The sequence below is a fragment of the Sinocyclocheilus anshuiensis genome, unplaced genomic scaffold (assembly GCF_001515605.1).
Source record: "Sinocyclocheilus anshuiensis isolate Anshui unplaced genomic scaffold, SAMN03320099.WGS_v1.1 scaffold627, whole genome shotgun sequence".
In the NCBI taxonomy this organism is placed as follows: domain Eukaryota; kingdom Metazoa; phylum Chordata; class Actinopteri; order Cypriniformes; family Cyprinidae; genus Sinocyclocheilus; species Sinocyclocheilus anshuiensis.
Window position 1 is genome coordinate 2,713,076 of NW_015549703.1, and position 18,238 is coordinate 2,731,313.

An 18,238-nucleotide genomic window follows, 5' to 3' on the forward strand; every position below is an offset into this window, starting at 1 on the left:
TATTTGATTTTAAAAACATGAATTTAAATTTTATTTAAACAAAATAAAAAAATGTGAATTAAAGTGCCCCTATTATGGGTTATGAAAGGTTTATATTTTGGTTTTGGTAGTCCCCAACAACAGGTTGACATGCATGCAAGGTCAAAAAACACTTTCATTGTCTTAATATGCATTTATTGTCTACCTTACTCAATGACTCCCAAACGATTCGCTCAATGATTAATTTTTCCAAGCCCCTCCTTTGCGTGACGCTAATCTGTGGTGATTGGTCGACTGGTCTCATTTTTATTTCATCATGCCTGTAATGCCTGATAAAGCAGCGTTTGTGAGCACAGTGCTGCTTTGTGTACAGCGTTACTGTGGAAACCGCTATTTTTACCACTCCTAAAGCGGCACCTAGTGGCCCCCCAAATAGTGAGCAAAGATGAGTCATGCATAACAAAGAAAATGTGCTAAACTCTCTTCCAAAGTCAAACACAAGGATCACATCCAGTGTTCACAGCTTTCTGCTCTCAAAGTCATTTATGACCGAGCAGTGTTTACCTTTTTTTTTTTTTTTTTTGGGATAAAGGGTCCTTTTGCCTCAAGAGTATTCACATTAATGAAAGCAGGAGCAGGCCATATGATGTTAAATTACCTCACTAAGCTAATACGGTTTGGAGCGAAATGGAGCTTCTAATATATTTTCTGCACAGAGAAAATAAATAGAACAAAAATCAGACAGAGTTTTCCACAAAAAAAAAAATCCTTCATTTGACCATCCTCAGGTTAGTGGGGCATTTATTTAACAAAACTTAACCGTTTTATTCAATCTACTGCCTGATTTCATAAAAGCTAAAACGTGCCGAACCAAACAAAGGAAAACTACATTTTCCTTGACTAGAATATACCTCTGGCACAAATTTTGCAAGAAAAAAAAGTTTTCAACAGAAAGTTCCTTCTAACATCTCTATACAGAAAAGTCTAACAATGTCATTTTAAAGCAAAACTGAATTCAGTCCTTTGTTAATAATATTGTTTGAGAAAGTTATTTTTACACATACTAACACTGCAGTGCAAAAGAGGAACAAGTGACGGAACTGAATTTTTTATAGCGCTACAGCTTTCCATCAGGAAACATACTGCAAGCTTTTCTTTTTGCCCCATGAAACAGAAATTGCTCAGAACCTTTTGTAAGACTCAGAACACTCAGAACAAGCAACTCAGAAACTTTAAAACAAAGGGGAAAAGAAGAACAAGTTTTAAAGAGATAACAATGCCAGTCACTTTTTAAAGTATCTTCACTAAATGAAGCAATGTCTTTGTCCAAGTACCTTCAGACAAATGTGCCATCACTTATAGGATGCTGTGCTATAATTTAGTCATGTCTGAAGGGGTTGCACATAAATCTCTAACCATGTCATTTAAACAGTTATTTAAAGTAACAATATAGAACATTATGTACAATAAAAAATAAACCGTTTTTAATTTCTCTATTACATCCATGACACTAAAACCTCCCATTCTTTCTCACTTTCTGTTATAGCAGTGTGGTGATCTGGTCTAGTAACTGAAAGCTTGCAGGTTTGCGATTCATGTACAGTAAGTCATTTTGAATAATGAGCTACATGATTAATTATTAATTAGCAGCTCAGAGGTGCTTTCGACCTGACAGGTGAGCACCTGCAGCAGCTGTTGTGGCAGCACCGCTATGCAATTCAGCCCCAACATGCTGCAAGGACAGGTTAATGGAGCTACTGGCCTCTGACATCGGCCATTTTCATTCAGCACTCTTATGACTGAACAGATCAAAGTCATAACTCCTGACCTGTCTGGCTCCATCGAGCCCATGTTAACAGCACAAGTCGCCTTTCTGCTAGCTGCTCTCTCACGTTTATGAGGGAACAAAACAATTATCCAGATGTCCATTAGTCACCCTTTACATATACAGACATAGAAGATTAGTTTGTACATTTCATCAGCATGTGCTTAATGGGAATTGAACCTCTTTGCTTTCTGCTACCAGTTGAACTGGAACATCATATACAGGGGTTGAACAAAATAATGCGAACATGGGGCTAATATAATTGGTGTAGGCTACAGTGAAAAAAAACTGCTGCGATTATCTTTCATTTATCTTTTCATTGTCTATATTTGCTGGTTTGTATTTTAGTGCAGCATAAATGTTTAGTACAAGTGGTCTATGAAATGGGTGACTTGTCAGACAAATAATGGAAGCCCATTTAGCAAAAGTGTCTGTAATCTTAACGGCCCTACTGTTTGGTGTTATAAGAACAACAGTCTTTACGATTATGACTGTGTACACAAAGCATGGCAAGACTTTGAAGAATAGTGGTCAAAAAACGGAAAGGGATTGAAAGGAAGCATCAAACACTGAAGGATTTGGTCAGAACAACCGCAGTAAAGTGACAGTAAACCTCAATATTCACCATGAAGACCCTGTTTCTTCTATGGAAAGACCCGCACCCTTCGTTACTGTTGCTTTGTCCGACAACCCCTGCCGCTCTCACACCACACATCATGTTCTCACACAGTGAAATATACATCACGAAGCAAAGAGAAAACTAACAACGCTCCAACAGACAAGACAGCAGGTTACTTCTGGTATGAAACAGTCTCAGATTTCAAATTTTGTAATTTTGAAAGAAATTCAAACAGTAAATACCGTTTTGTGGTTCTTTAACGTGTCGTGACAGATCACTGTAGCGCCTCGAAAGACCACAAAATAAACATGAATGAACATCAGAAGGTATCTGCTTTCAAACGTGGAAAGATGTCACCACTTTTCACCACCACTACACACCATTTTTCAAGTTGAAGTCCATCGACGTTAATCTATTCTTCTGTCTGGTTTGTCAGACAAAATGGCAGATTCGGCGTTGTGATTGGTCAGATCACCTATCAATCAAACTGCAAAGGGTCAATTGCTTAAACTTTAATCACAGAAATGCAAGAAAGATGGAGTTGATCATAAAACCTGGAGAGTTGGAGCATCAAGATGAACTTCAACATCTGCCGTGGCCAGACAAATCTGACTTGAATGTCTGATAGCACACGTACATCGCAAAGACATCTATTTGACATCTTTTTTAGAGCAGGGCTGTCCAAACTCGGTCCTGGAGGGCTGGTGTCCTGCAGAGTTTAGCTCCAACTTGCCTCAACACACCTGACTGGAAGTTTCTATGCCTAGTAAGAGCTTGATTAGCTGGTTCAGGTGTGTTTAATTAGGGTTGGAGCTAAACTCTGCAGGACACCGGCCCTCCAGGACCGAGTTTGGACAGCCCTGTTTTAGAGCATTGGTCTCAAACTCAATTCCTGGAGGGCTACAGCTCTGCACAGTTTAGCTCCAACCCTAATTAAACACACCTGAACCAGCTAATCAAGCTCTTACTAGGCATAGAAACTTCCAGTCAGGTGTGTTGAGGCAAGTTGGAGCTAAACTCTGCAGAGCTGTGGCCCTCCAGGAATTGAGTTTGAGACCACTGTTTTAGAGTGTTTGCTTCTCTGCAATACGTCTACAGGACTTTTCATATCAGATGTTAAATAGATGTTTATTAGATGTCTTTAAGATGTTTTAAGATTTAGAAAGTATGTAAAACTGACATCTTACAGATGTCTGTCAGATGTTTGTACACAGCAGATGCTTTCCAGATCAAGCGATCTTTAACAGACATCTGGCAGACATCCGTGTGCTATCTGGGATATTATCAAACCACTGTGGCCAGTTTCGGAAAGAAGAGTGAGAAACCCTCCTCCAACATCTCTGAAGCAAATGGCAGATGTTCTGATAGATGACATTTTACTGGAGACTTTTTCACAAGTTGTATGTATCTATTCTAAGAAGGTAGGAAGCTGTATTAAATCCAAATGGTGGTGAAATACCTTAATAAAAAATATTGGTGTTCACATTATTTTGCCCAACCCCTGTGTGACAGTCTTAAAACAATACATATTTAGTTTGGTTTATGCCATTGTAGCCAGCTTATTTCATTAGCAGAGCATGGCTGTTGGAGCAGAGGTGTTGTGGGATTAAAATGAGATGAGTGCCTGATCAAAGTGTCCGTCGCTTTCCTGACCGCTGCGTTTCCGCTTGCCTGGATCTCTTAATTGCTTGAAGTCTCGAGACTTGCTGCTTTGGTTTAGCCACGTCACTGCACATTAGAGCCGCACAACTGAATCCAAACATGCCATCTGCTCGTTCCATCTTCTGTCTGTTCTTGGAACGAAAGTGGCTCACCTTGATGAGAGTCAGCCAAGTAGAGTCCACATCCAAACATGCTCCCTGATTATCATCAAGCTCCATTATGTTTTGTTGGACTTTGTTATTGATTTGCTCAAAGTGTGGGTTCCATGCTTACCTTCTTATTCAGCAGGCTATCACAGTCAGGGCTGGAGCTAGATGCCTGCTAATGCCTCTGTGACCATGTTGCGCACATCCCTGCCAGCCATCTGGTGCTTACTGCAATCATGTATCCTTAAAGAAACTGCAATGCACAGAGAAATCTCTACATCTTATAAAAAATAGGCACTTGTAAACTTGCATAAGAGAATTACATTTTTGGTTAAGAGCACTGTAAAGATATTTATTTGATAAGTAAATTTACTCAGCATGTACATGAATCTTACCTTTATTATACATTTTTAAATCAATTATGGACAAACGACGCAAGAACATTACAGTCATATTAAAACCAATGTCCCCTCAGGTTATTTTCACAACAAACAAAAACTAAAACCACTAAAATAATTTTTGTGAATTAAAATAAAGCAATAAAAAGTATTTGATGAAAAACAAATATTTTACATTTTAAGTTATAAAAAATGTTAAAATTAAACAAATGAAATGTGACTTAAATTACAAAATTACAATTACTAAAAACAAAAATGAACACAGAAAATATAAAAAAATAAAAGCCAAAATTCAAAATATTAATTAATACTCTTATAGTATATAAAAATACTTTGCTTAATACTGAAAAAAAATACTGCTTAAGGTGGCACCAGTTGCATTTCTTATGAAACAGTAATGCCATTACTGTGAACAATTTAGGCACACACAAATGGGTCGGCAGTAGGGGATATTGTATTGTATATAAAATATAATAATTATAATATATTAAATATATGAAAAAGTTTTTTATTTAACTTTTTCGTATTGGCATGTTGTTAACATAACGATATTAGATTTAATAAGCTAGCAAGCTAACAGGCTAGTGGTATGCTAAGATAGTATGCTGAGCATTAAAGCGACCTTGAGCTACGGAAAGATGCTATATAAATAAAATGTCTTCTAAAGCATGAGCAATATTGAGATATAATATTGAGAAATATGAGCAAAAGGAACCAGTTGGTCATAGCATCTGATCTGGTCTTTATACAGCGTTGTCATGCACAAATAGCATCAATATTTTTTCGGAAGGAAAAAAATATTAGTAGGCACCACTTGTCTTTTGAGTGTGTAAATTCATTATTTTATGCTAAACATAAGACTTTCTGTAAGGGGTGTGTAAACTTAAGAGCACACAACTGTAACTGGTGAAACCCTCCTATATTATTGTTTTCTATGTATGTGTATTTTTTATAAGACAGGTTCTGTTCATCTGTCGCAGAAGTCGTCCGCTGGAAAACGTCTTGCCGGAAACATGAAAGGGCATGCAGAGCATGTGAGGCCTGAAAGCTGCAACAGAAAACAAATCAATGGCTGTAAAAGTGTCACCTAGATTGACAGTGAGCTCTGTTTACTACAGAGCGTGCGTCATGTGCTCAAGAACAGGAACCATGGCAGAACAGAGCCCATGGACAGGGAACAAAGCCAAAGTGGATTTTATTAAATTGCTCGTCACTGAATGAAAACACCTGTTTAAGACAATCTGTTCCCAGGATGCCTGTTGCTGCTGTTGTCAACACTGAAAAGTAACACTTGAATCCGAGGCTTTTTTATGTGCTGAAAAGTTGACGCGACAAGTTTAAATGCTCCTTTTTGTTATTCAGCTATGGTGGGATGAAGAAAGGGATGTTCTTTCAATGCTCTGACAGTACTGTGAAACTAAAAAAAAGGACTTAAGATACTTCAATACTTCATTCTTTGAAAGGGGAAAAAGTAAGACTTAAAAAAAAAAAACTGATTGATTTTTAATGCAAAAGGATGAATGCAAAGTAATTCTATTTAACATTCACATAACTGCAAATTGTTGTTAGTTTCAATAAAAACCTAAGAATACAGTGACATGTGTATATACACACCTGACAGTACTGTGAAACTAAAAAAAAGGACTTAAGATACTTCATTCTTTGAAAGGGGAAAAAGTAAGACTTTAAATAAAAAAAAAACAGATTGATTTTTAATGCAAAAGGATGAATGCAAAGTAATTCTATTTAACATTCACATAACTGCAAATTGTTAGTTTCAATAAAAACCTAATAATAAGGACATGAAAGGCAGAATAAAGAATATATACACCGAAACTTCACTACTAAGGGAAGTGCGATATTCAATAAATGTATTATATGAATTACACGTATATATAGCCTATATTATATTATTCAGTTTGAATGGAAAATAGACCAAGAATGAAATGAAAAAGATATTTTAATATATACAATATAAATAAAATATTGAATATATCTCCTTTATATTATTATATTTGTCATTTTTTTGTTTTGTTTTTGTAATACATTTAAAATAGTATTATTGCTAAGCCTAAAAAGAACTGGTTTGGAACTATTCAAAGTAAACATGAATAAATAACTTCTCAAACTAAAAGTGACACGAACAGCATACAATTCAATTCTCACAATCACTGTCATTGACAACACGAACATAGGCTAAATTCACAGAGAAAAGAGGAAATCTATGAGAACGGTAATCTATAGGCTTGCATGTAAACCGCAGGTTTTTTGGCTGGTGTACCACACAATATGTTAACAACTCCTGAGTACACATACTGGCTGTGGACGCCCACTCTCAATCCTGATGTCATCTATGATCTCATGCTTTGAAGGGTGTGGGGCATCATGGGAGTGTGTGCAAACTCCAAAAACATGAGCTCATCTTATAGACACCCTTGATAACACATTTACTGGAAACGAAACGTTGTTTGCTCGAAGGACAGGCACATGTTTTCTAAAGGCTGTTTCACACTGTTTCAATCAATCAATGTAACATTTTAAGATGGCTTTGTACATGGCTTATCCAATCATATTTCAGAGTCAGAACTATCTGCTATTTTCATGGTTTCTCATTACACACTTCATGCTGGATTAAAATTTGAATGACAGAGAGGAGAATAAAACACGGATCCTTTTTAAAAACATCTTTTTAATAAGGTGCTAAAAACCTTTGACATGTATCTGCACATGGACAGGGGCACGTACGCCTCTCCAGTGCCACTTATGATTAACATTACAGTGACAGAACAGAGCACAAGCACCGACTGCAGCACGGCACGCACATCACAGTGGAGAGGAGGACAGAACAAAGGTCACTGTTAATTAAGGCAACGTTAACGACAGGTAAAATAGTACGAAGACACAAAAAAAGTGGTTCACATGCAGGCTTTTCCCAGAGTAGAACAGAACCGCGCGCGTGTCCAAAGTTCTCAGTTGGAAATCTGTGGAAATGTGGGATTCGGGGTGTCCATAAAATGCTTTTCCTTCCCCGTCAATCAGTTCCACTGAAGTCAACACTAAATCCAACAGCAAGTCTCAAGCCGCCATATTTCACCAGTCCAGATTCAAATGGGCTCCATTTTCATGGTGTTGCTCAAAAATGCAGGAGAGAATGGCCTAGTGTGTGCATGGGACAGGCTGTATTTTAAACTCGAGAGGGAGTATTGCACTCGTTTTTGCATTAGGTTATGCCACAAATCACGAGAGGCTACCGAACATGGCTATTATTGCTGGTGAATAGTGTTGTACTGTTCCAGCACTCCATAATGCCATGTTTAAATGCTCGTCTGCAACAGTACTCCGACATAAAAACCATTAACAATCCCTTATTGTCAATATTAGTGTATTAATCCCTAAAATGAGTTAATAAATTACAGTTAAATGCATGATCGATTGCATCAAATTCTAAAAGGCTTGTGCAACAGACACCTAACCGTGCGCATGCTACAGCTATAAACCAAGCCGTCACATGAGAATGGGATGAACACAAACGGCTACCTAAACATGGATACTATAGATCCCTCATCACATAAACTATGACCTCAGATGCCTTGAGATAACGTGACTCAGAATCGGACTAATGGCTGCAAGGTGATTAGCACAACCCCACAGCGGAGGGAATTATTCTTTGCATAATATGGGTTGATAAGGAAAACAAGAAGACCACAGCGTATGCCACTTATTGACAGTCCTATCACAGGTCAATTAAAGCTTGGATCCCACAGGCTATTGACAAGTGACACTACAGCTCTAAGAGGTCCCCGGTCCACAGACGGCCATAGCTCTCGCCAGGAGTCTAATTGAGCTTGTCTATAATTATCCATTACACTCCCATTAGATGTGGTGAGAGCACTAGAGGAGTCATCACCGTGGGGCACTACCAAATCCGTAAGTAGATCCGCTTGTGACTCTCTATGCAATAAAAGTCCCTTATATTGCGCCAGTATGTAAACACATAATTTTCAAAAATCGTATTTAAAAAAAAAAGTAAAATAAAATGTACAAAAATGCATCCAGGAGGCAAAATGTCAAGTAGAAAGGTCAATATCTACACTTTTTTCTTCCTTAGTCGGGTCTCAGTTCCCGCTGTTAGTTATGATGCTAACACAATGCACTGCCACCACTGCTGGTCATATATTTCACAATTACAACATTTAAAAAAAAACACAGATCCATAAAAGTGAGCAACATGCTGTGTGCCTTTTCTCTGCACTCTGCTGGAATATAGTGCTCATAAAAAGACAAGCCTTCAGTCTTCTGTTGAAAAAAAGCTCAAGTGGTGTGCTCAGACAGAGACAAAGACGTCCAAATAGAGGCGGTCGTACGATTCTCTGAAGAAGAGGAGGAGCAGGAGACTGAAGATGCAGGAGCCTGTCAGACACCAGTTTAACCAGGACAGCTCTGAAAAACAAAAAGCGAGGTTGACTGAGGTTAGCGATGACAGCTTTTAGAGCACCAGATGCATTGTACCTTAATGCATGATAGAACAGACACGTGTTTACCATATTCTTATAAATAACTTCAAGCATACAGAAAATAACAAATGTTACAAAGGGTTATTATTTTTTTTTTTTTTGGTAATCAATACAAAAAATATAAAGCTTAAATTAGTGGAGGGGGTTTTCACATCTCAGCATCCATTAAAAAACTTGCACCATAAATGCTAATATTGTAGGCATGTTTCCCCCCCTTGTTTGCAAGCATAGTGCCCTATGAAATCAATTTTATTTTTTCCCAAATTCCTCTTTAATTTTTCTGGACTCTAGTTGTAATGGTTAAGTTTAATTTTGTTAATCAAAAAAGCATGTCTAATTAATTTAAACTGTGAAACTTGCACAATTTAACAACAATTTATTAAAAGTTTAACAAAAATGATATTTTTAGGGCCCTTTGAAATACATTTTTGTTCCCTCAAATTCTGTTTGTTTGTTTGTTTGTTTTTTAAACCAACTTTTGTGTTTTCCATTTTAATTTTCAGAATTCCATTTTAATGGTTTAATTAAATTTTAATAATCAAAAGCATCTCTAATTAACTGATTTTATAAAAACAAAAACAACTTAATGTTTTATTTTATTTATTAATATTTTATATAATGTGTGTATTATAAATGGTAAATAAATGAAGGCATAAAACAATAATTTATCTTTTAATCAAATGAAAATTAGAACCCTTCCAATTTTTTGGTTAAACAAAGTGCTGCAACAACAGAAGAAATATTGCGTGATTATTCCTTAAAAAGAATGTTTTAATAATAATTTTATTAGTAGTACTGTTATTACATTAAGTCATATATTTCTGTCACAGTTTCTTCAAGTTAAACCAAACTTTTATTTTTTTCAGGTTGCAGTGAAGACCTTTCTGTTTGTATATGATAAGACGATAGTTTTCTCAAATGAAGTGACTCTCAAAGCAACTCTGGAGATTATGTTCTTGTGTTCATGTACTCATACATTACATTTACATTTAGTCATTTTATAATAGTTTATATATATATAAATATTAGTCATACATTATGGCGGCAGAGGCTGAAAACATGCATGTAGTAAACAAAACCGCACGTCTGCACCATTCATTCACACAAAGACACGCAGAACATGCAGGATTCAAAGTAAAATAGTCGTTTTGCAGCTTAATATAAATACATTTTCATTTTTTTTAAATAGCAAGAAGAATGGCAAGATGAAACCCACAAAACAAAATGAATAAATTAATGAATAAATCTATTGTTTTTTCTATTGTTCTGTTTTAGCAGTTGCCATGTAAAATACATTTTTCACAATCTAATCAATTCATGATGGAAAAAATTAAGTCTTTTACATATAATAACAGAAATAATGGCCCACATGTATTTTTTCATTTCACTACATTACAGAACTAAAGGTGGCTACAAACAGCAATTCACATTGACTAAATGCAGCTGGCACTTCTGACCATATACATGTTCATGCTCCAATAACCAAAGGCAAATAGACTAGAGAAACAATATAACTGTCTGAAATACTTTAGCGTATGCGAGAAAGAAAAAAAAGACACACTGTTTCCCACAGCGGCTGTATTCCTTTCATTGTGCAGTTAAAGATGCGAGAGGTTTTACATTAAGGTTGAAGGTTAAACCAGCAATAGAATCATTTCACACACTCTGCACATGAATACTAAGATTCCCTTTAAAAGACGACACTAAAAACAGCATGCGAGAGCTGTGCAAGCACACTCAGGGTTGACATATACAGCAGCGATTCAATGGATGAAAGCCTCACACCAGCTGCTGTGGCTCCGATAGAGCGCCGGGTTGAATATAACATAAACCAGGTCAAACACACAGACCCTCGAGGACAAAGGAAAGAGCGTAACTTAATTAGAAGTGGATTTCAATTTCGAGGCGTCCAGTATCCAGATAACAGGTTGATCAATTGCCCCTGAAGTGAGAGCTGCAATCGATGGCAGGAGGTGAAATGCATGCTGGGTCAGCTGCTGAGCCCATTTGAGCTAAATGATATGATTTAGCCATGCAGCACAGTCAACACACGCAGGTACGGTGGAGGATAGAGCCGTGTCGACTTGAAGAAACGGGAAGCGGGGATTCTTTCCAAAAGCCCCCTCATTAATCAGGCCTTACTATCCCTTCAGCAGTGCCTGGTATAGCGGCAGGTTAATGGAGTTGTGTTTATCTGGCTATTATGTCTGTGCTGCCCGCCCGCCCCAGCTTCATCAATTTAAAAGAGAGAGGTAGCATCACCAGACGACCAGTCTGCGCCGGATGTTAATGAAGAGAGCGGCTCGGCTCAGGTAATCCAATCAGATGCCCCCCAAAAATCTGTGAGTCGTCAACGGTCACCTTTCCAGCGCTAATGGAAGACAGAACTCCAGACACAGCACCCATCCACAGCGCCGCTATGGAGAATACAAAAGAAGCTGGGTTAAAGGATTCGATTTCTGCCACCTTCTCTGGCAATAATGGGAGCATAGCAATTATATCCTGTCTGTCAGTTCACGCAGCAGTCAAACTGTTATGTCGTGTTTCCTTCATCTTAACACCTGACGGCAGAATGCAGAGATGTTATTATTAAGGGTGCAATTTAGCCCGTCTCTTTTCTGCCATCGTCTCAGGGGCTGTAATGTGCTGAAAAGGCCATGGCGGAATGACAGTGTAAACAGGCCACTCACCGTGACACTCGCAATCTCTTACACGAGGAGCGCTGGGACAAAAGCGAGGACAAGGGAGGAGGGATTTGAGGAAACATCCTACAGCCGCTGTCTCATGTCGTGACCAAGCGGCCCAATGTCTTCGCAGTCACCCACAGGGCTCCTCACTTCCTGTCAGGCGAGCTAAGGCGTCGGAGATGGTCCTCTTATTGCTGTAATTATTCTTAATCGGTACCCATTCAGCTGGCAGACTGATGGCATATTTCAGCTCGGTTTAATGTCTCGCTCTGGCCCCAAGCAGCATCGAGAGAGGCTGACTGACAGTTTGTAGGCTCTGTTTTCTCCTTATGAGATTAAATCACACCTATATTTTGCACCTCTGAGTTTGATTTGTTTACCTGGTGTGGCCTGACAAAAAAAGGGGGGAACATTTTCAGTAATTTATTCAAATATATTCTGAATTATAATTTATAAGTAACATTTTTATTACATTTAATTTTTTTAATAAAAAATAAATAAAAATACATTTGATATAGTATATAAAAATTCTGGTCGATACAATAGTCAATTATTTTCATGTTATGGGTGATAAGAAATAAATGGCTGATAATTATAAAAGAGATATTTTGACAAAAAAAAAAAAAAAATGTATGCATCCAAATATTAAAATGTACAGATGAAAAATTAATATTTATTTCAAAATGTACAGATTACAATTAAAAATTTTTAAATTATTTAAAGAATATCCTTAAGTGAGCATTTGATGACAACAAGATATAAATTAGTGCTGTCAAACAATTAATCACGATTAATCACATCCAAAATAAAATATTTTGTTTACATAATATGTGTGCGTGTACTGTGCATATTTATTATGCATATACAAATACACACACACACACACATGCATGTACTGTATACATTTAAGAAAAATATGTTATGTTTATATATTAAATATATTTATATTCACAATATAAATTATATGAATATAACTATATACATGTAAATACATGTAAAATTTTCAAAATATATACCGTGTGTGTATTTATATATATACACATAATAAATATGCACTGTACACACCCATATATTATGTAAACAAAATCTTTTATTTTGGATGCAATTAATCGAGATGAATCATTTGACAGCACTAGTATATATATATATATATATATATATATATACACACACACACACAAATATACAATAATAAACCATGTAAAATTTTCAAAATATATACCGTGTGTGTATTTATATATATACACATAATAAATATGCACTGTACACACCCATATATTATGTAAACAAAATCTTTTATTTTGGATGCAATTAATCGAGATGAATCATTTGACAGCACTAGTATATATATATATATATATATATATACACACACACACACAAATATCCAATAATAAACCATATGGTATCAATATATTTAATTCCTATTAAAAATGACACACGTCAGCTTTAACTCAGGGTTAAGCATGGTGTGAAAAGCTAGGAAACTTTTTTTGCTGAAGGTTTACCTTCACAGGCAATTGAACATTTGCTAAATCGAATGCTGCAAAAAGAGTTTAGAGCAGGAAGTGCACACTCTGGGTCTCTACAAAAGGTTGCTGGACCCTTAATTTTATTATTGGTATTTGACATAAGGGCCACCCTCCGACACTAGGTGACATGGCTTTTACTAAGCCACACAATCAAAAAGGCTGAATGTTCAATCTTTACCAGCTATTCACATGCTTTCAGATTAAGGGTGAATGAACCAACCTTGCCAATTTAAATGGCCAGCTGGGAAGGACAGCAACAGTAACTCAGTGAAGCACATCCCGTTCACTTCATTTTAAAGTGAATACAAAGAAAGTGTAAGACATTTGAGAATGTATCATTGGTCACAGGCAGAAGCGATTCCTGAAAGCACATCAATTCAACCTTGGGTGGCTGAAAAAAAAGAGCATCTGGAAAAAAAAAAAAGAACATCTCTGAGGCAGGCTCAATATAGGAGGAAACAGGCGATTTTCAATGCACACTGAAAACCCAATCTACACCATAGTTCAGATCTATATTAGTAACCGAATGGAAAGAAACAGGGTAATTACAAGAGGGTAAACAACAGAACTCTGTCTCAATAAGGATTCAAGGGTCTTCTAACAAAGAGAGAGAAGGACATGACAATGCATTATGAACCACTCAAAAGTTCATGGTCTGTAGGATTTTTTAAATGTTTTTGAAAGAAGTCTCTTATGCTCACCAAGGCTGCATTTATTTGATCAAAAATACAGCACAACAGTAATATTATAAAATATTACTACAATTTAAAATAGCTTTTTTTATTTTAATATATTTTTACATGTAATTTATTCCTGTGATGGCTGAAAGCTGAATTTTCAGCAGCCATTACTCCAGTCCTTCAGAAATCATTCTAATATACTGATTTGCTGCTCAAGAAACTTTCCAATCAATGTTGAAAACACTTGTGCTGCTTAATATGTTTTGTGGAAACCATGATACATTTATTTTCAGGATTCTTTGATGAACAAAGTTTAAAAGAACAGCAATTATGTAATTTTTTTTTGTATCTATTAGTGCATCTTTGCGGAATAAATGCATCAATTTCTTTCAAAAAAATCTTACTGACCCAAACTCTTGAATGTCAATGTAACTTAATAGGAAATGTGTTTTTATCTTCCTGATTAGAAAGATGAGTCAGAGCTTTCCCTAAGGTGTAAGTGCCCTTGAGGCGAAAGTATGCTTCGGTTTTACGTCATGCGCATTTGCATCATCTGTGCTTTTGCCTAGAACTGACTTCACTAACTTTTGGATCCACTAGACAGAAACACTCACAGTTAAGGCCATTCCTTCCTAGAACTAGCCAATGAGCATGCAAAATGTCAATGGAAACAGCAGAATAGGAAAGCAAAAACAACATCAATGGCTGTGCAAAGGGTTATATTACTTATGTTATGCGAGAGAACGTTATATATCTACATAAAGTGTTATTTGTTTCCCTAAATGTCAAATTTTAAGTGGAACTGCACCTTTAAGAGGTGGATTTTGTGCAGTTTAGTTAACAGAGAGCTTATTATGTCGAGAAGGGCTTTCTGCCAGTGGAAGCAGCGAGAGGTTGCAGGATGGTTCTGATGAAACAAACAGAAATCCATCCATCATCTCTTCAGCGCCTACTCACCGGTTGGCCTAAACAGAAACAAAGTGTTCAAAACTCAATAGCAATGCCAACGCAATAACCATCTATATATAGAGACCTCATTGTGGCACGGTGTTGGCGGGCCACTGCTGCTCTGACAGCCACACAAAGGCAGAACGAATCTCATGGCTTCATTTGGGACCGATAACCCAATCAGATTTGAAAGGATGAGCCAGTTAAGCTCACTCATCTCAATTTAATCTTGTCCAGGGGATCAGCAGGAAGACTGAGGAGTTTTCGCAGCCTGGGAGCCATGCAGCAACCTGCCTGCTCATAAAACAGACACCTGTCAGCCGGTCAGTCAAGGCCAATGACAGAATGGGGATATGAGTGTATCACAGCGGGGATCTGGACTTGACAGCGGTCAGTGTGAACAGAGGTTGACAGCTCCACAATTGATAACATATGCTAATTTCTGAAGAAAATGTGAATGGTGCTTGCCAAGTGTTGTGGGTGGTTTGCCAGGCATAGCTATGAAGTTTTAGAGATGCTCTAGGTTGTTTCTATTTATGTTCTTAGTGTTGGTTAGGTGGTTGCTAAATGTTTCAAGTAAAAAAATTAAATAAAAAATTGCATTGCATTCTGGTTCCCATATTTGGCTCAGGTTTAATACACGTCTATGGGATTTTTTTCACCTGTTTTATTATCCTATTATCATATTGCAAGTATAATTTTACCCCACAATAAATAAATAAACCAATAAGTGAATGAATGAATGACTAAACAAAATAAGCATAAAGCAAATAAAGTCTGCTATTAGGACTATTAATATTATGATGTTATTAAACCCCCTATTTCTCATTGCTGTAATGTATAAAAACAGAGCTTAAAAATATGTATTTATTAGGGGTGTAACGGTACAAAAACATGACGGTTCGGTACGTACCTCGGTTTTGACGTCACGTTCGGTATGGTTTCGGTAAAGCAGGAGGAAAATAAACAAAATATTTTTTTTTTAACTAAACAATGGTAAACTGAACCAATTGTTTTTTTCTTTAAATAAATTCAATTACAATTAAGTTGTCCTTAGGGATAAAAATCTAGCCCAGCTTCTCCTCTAAACTATAGGGAACCCTTTTACATTACTACAAGGTTATTAACAACAGAGCCCAAACGTAAATTCAATTACTATTTATTTTTAACTATAAGAATCAACACTCAAATTTAAAAACTGTATGCAAACGTATATTGCACATAATGCATTTAAAGTTTTAAAATTTACTTCTAAATTATACAATTTCTATTTGTTGTTGAAATATAATAATTTACACAGTGGCTGTCATAACTTCTTTCATAAAAAATTATTTAAACACATTAAATAATTAAGACATCACTAACAGGTAAAGTAAAATATAATGAGTATATAGTCTGATATTTCTCAAAATGCTCTTCTCTAGACTTAAGTTCTCTAGCAAATAACTGTAGAGCTGTAGACAATGAGGGAAATTAAATGCTATGTGACATTTTGTTTACAAGATGTTTTAATGACGTCTTTCTGCGGTTGAAACACTGATTGAGCGATTACATGAGGCATGATTTGTTCATTCATGTTTATTTCACATTAGAACTAGTAGTAAAGAGGAAGGGATGATCACGCTCACTCGTGCTCCACGCTGCCGTTAGAACTGAAGCTTCTATACAGCGATCGGTCACGCTACATCAAAGAGCGCCAAATTTATTGTTTGAATTTCCAGAAAAAAATGGAATGATTTGTTTGGTACACATGCGTACTGAACCAAAAGACCCATACCGGAATACACGTATCGTTACACCCCTAGCATTTATATTACTTTATATATTTTTAATAATACAATAATATAAATATGTATATTACAATTGATGATTTTAAATAATTTTTATGGTGGTAGGATTTGTTTTTCTACCTTTATTTTTACAAATTAATTTTAAATTGATTTTAATTGAAAAAAATAATAATTTGAAAAACAAGATTTTTACAGTAAAACTGTACTGTGTTATAGTAATGAGGATAATTAAAATAAATAAAAACACAATACCAGGCCTATTATGAAGAACTGTGAGATAAATGTGCTTAATTATCCTGAAAATAAAATCACAACCTAAATAGATTACATTTTATTTATTGATTTATTGAGTGAGTGAGTGAGTGAGTGAGAGAGTTTTGTTTTGTGTTTTTTGTTTTGTTTTGTGTTGTGTTGTGTTTTTTGTTTTGTGGTGAAATGTGAGTTTTCCTGGACAGGTTTTGGGAGATTTCACCCATTCGCAACATAGAACATCATTACTAATTAATAATTATTGAAATCATATGCGTTACTTATGTGTATATATATGTTATGCATGTGTTATGTAGGCACATTAAAACAATGCCTCGTGATATGCGGTTTTTGAATGGAAAACACATACGGTTTTGTCCACCAATAGCAAGAGCTAGAATTAAAACCATCACAGACTACCTGTCAATCCAATGACACCTGCCAGAAGTGACTCATGAATATTCAGCTTGAAGCTACTATTTACACTGCAAGATAGGGCAGACGAGTCAATCTTCCTGCACATTTTTCATGTGAACATCCCTACACTGAAAGTTAATCATCATTCAGAAGGACAATGGCATTGGGACAATGACATTGTCCTAAGTGTAAGTCCATATCTCTTCCATATGTTCCTGTTTGTTTAGGCTGAGGGAAAATCTTAGTTTTCTTTGCTGTAAACCCTGCCCTGCCTGTCAAGAGTTAAAATATCAAGGTACCTGTAATGTAAAAGGTGAGGCAAAACAGCAAAAGTCCAGTGAAGAGGTTGCTGAGGAAGGTGACCACTCCGCAGGTGATACCCTCAGGAACAGGGTAAACCGTCTCAATGAACAGCTCCAAGAAGATGGGAACACTACTGTTGATGAAGATACCCACCAGGATGCAGGAGGTGTAGAGAGTGGCTAAAGGAGCAGAGAGAGAGAGAGTGGGCTATATCTCAAATACATTTCTAGAATACTTCCTTTACACAGAAAAAGAAAGAAAACCTTGCAAATGAATATTTGAGGGAGAAAAGCTTTCTAACTCAATTTTCCTGTGCTGGCAACCCCTATTTCAGCGGATTTTACTCTAATTGACTAAGAAAACACTGTTACACCTCATTCTTAAGTAATGATTATTATGAACTAAGTTGGTACTACAAAAACCTTTCTTTTTATCTTAGCACAGCTCAGAGTTTAATGAAGTGTGGAAATTGCATTTTTTATTTTTTGC

The 18,238-nt window shown here is 36.3% G+C and overlaps 1 protein-coding gene across 1 annotated transcript in view; it reads right to left on the reverse strand.

Annotated features, from left to right (window-relative positions):
• Window positions 1–8,332: 8,332 nt before the first annotated feature.
• slc49a4 (solute carrier family 49 member 4) overlaps window positions 8,333–18,238 on the reverse strand; it is a 40,059-nt gene continuing 30,153 nt past the window's right edge. The window contains exons 8-9 of the mRNA XM_016450027.1: window positions 17,746–17,928; window positions 8,333–9,069 (exon numbers count right to left, since the gene is read on the reverse strand). Of these exons, the coding sequence (XP_016305513.1) occupies window positions 8,954–9,069; window positions 17,746–17,928 (299 nt within the window). The 3' untranslated portion in view covers window positions 8,333–8,953. The remainder of the gene's footprint in view (window positions 9,070–17,745; window positions 17,929–18,238) is intronic.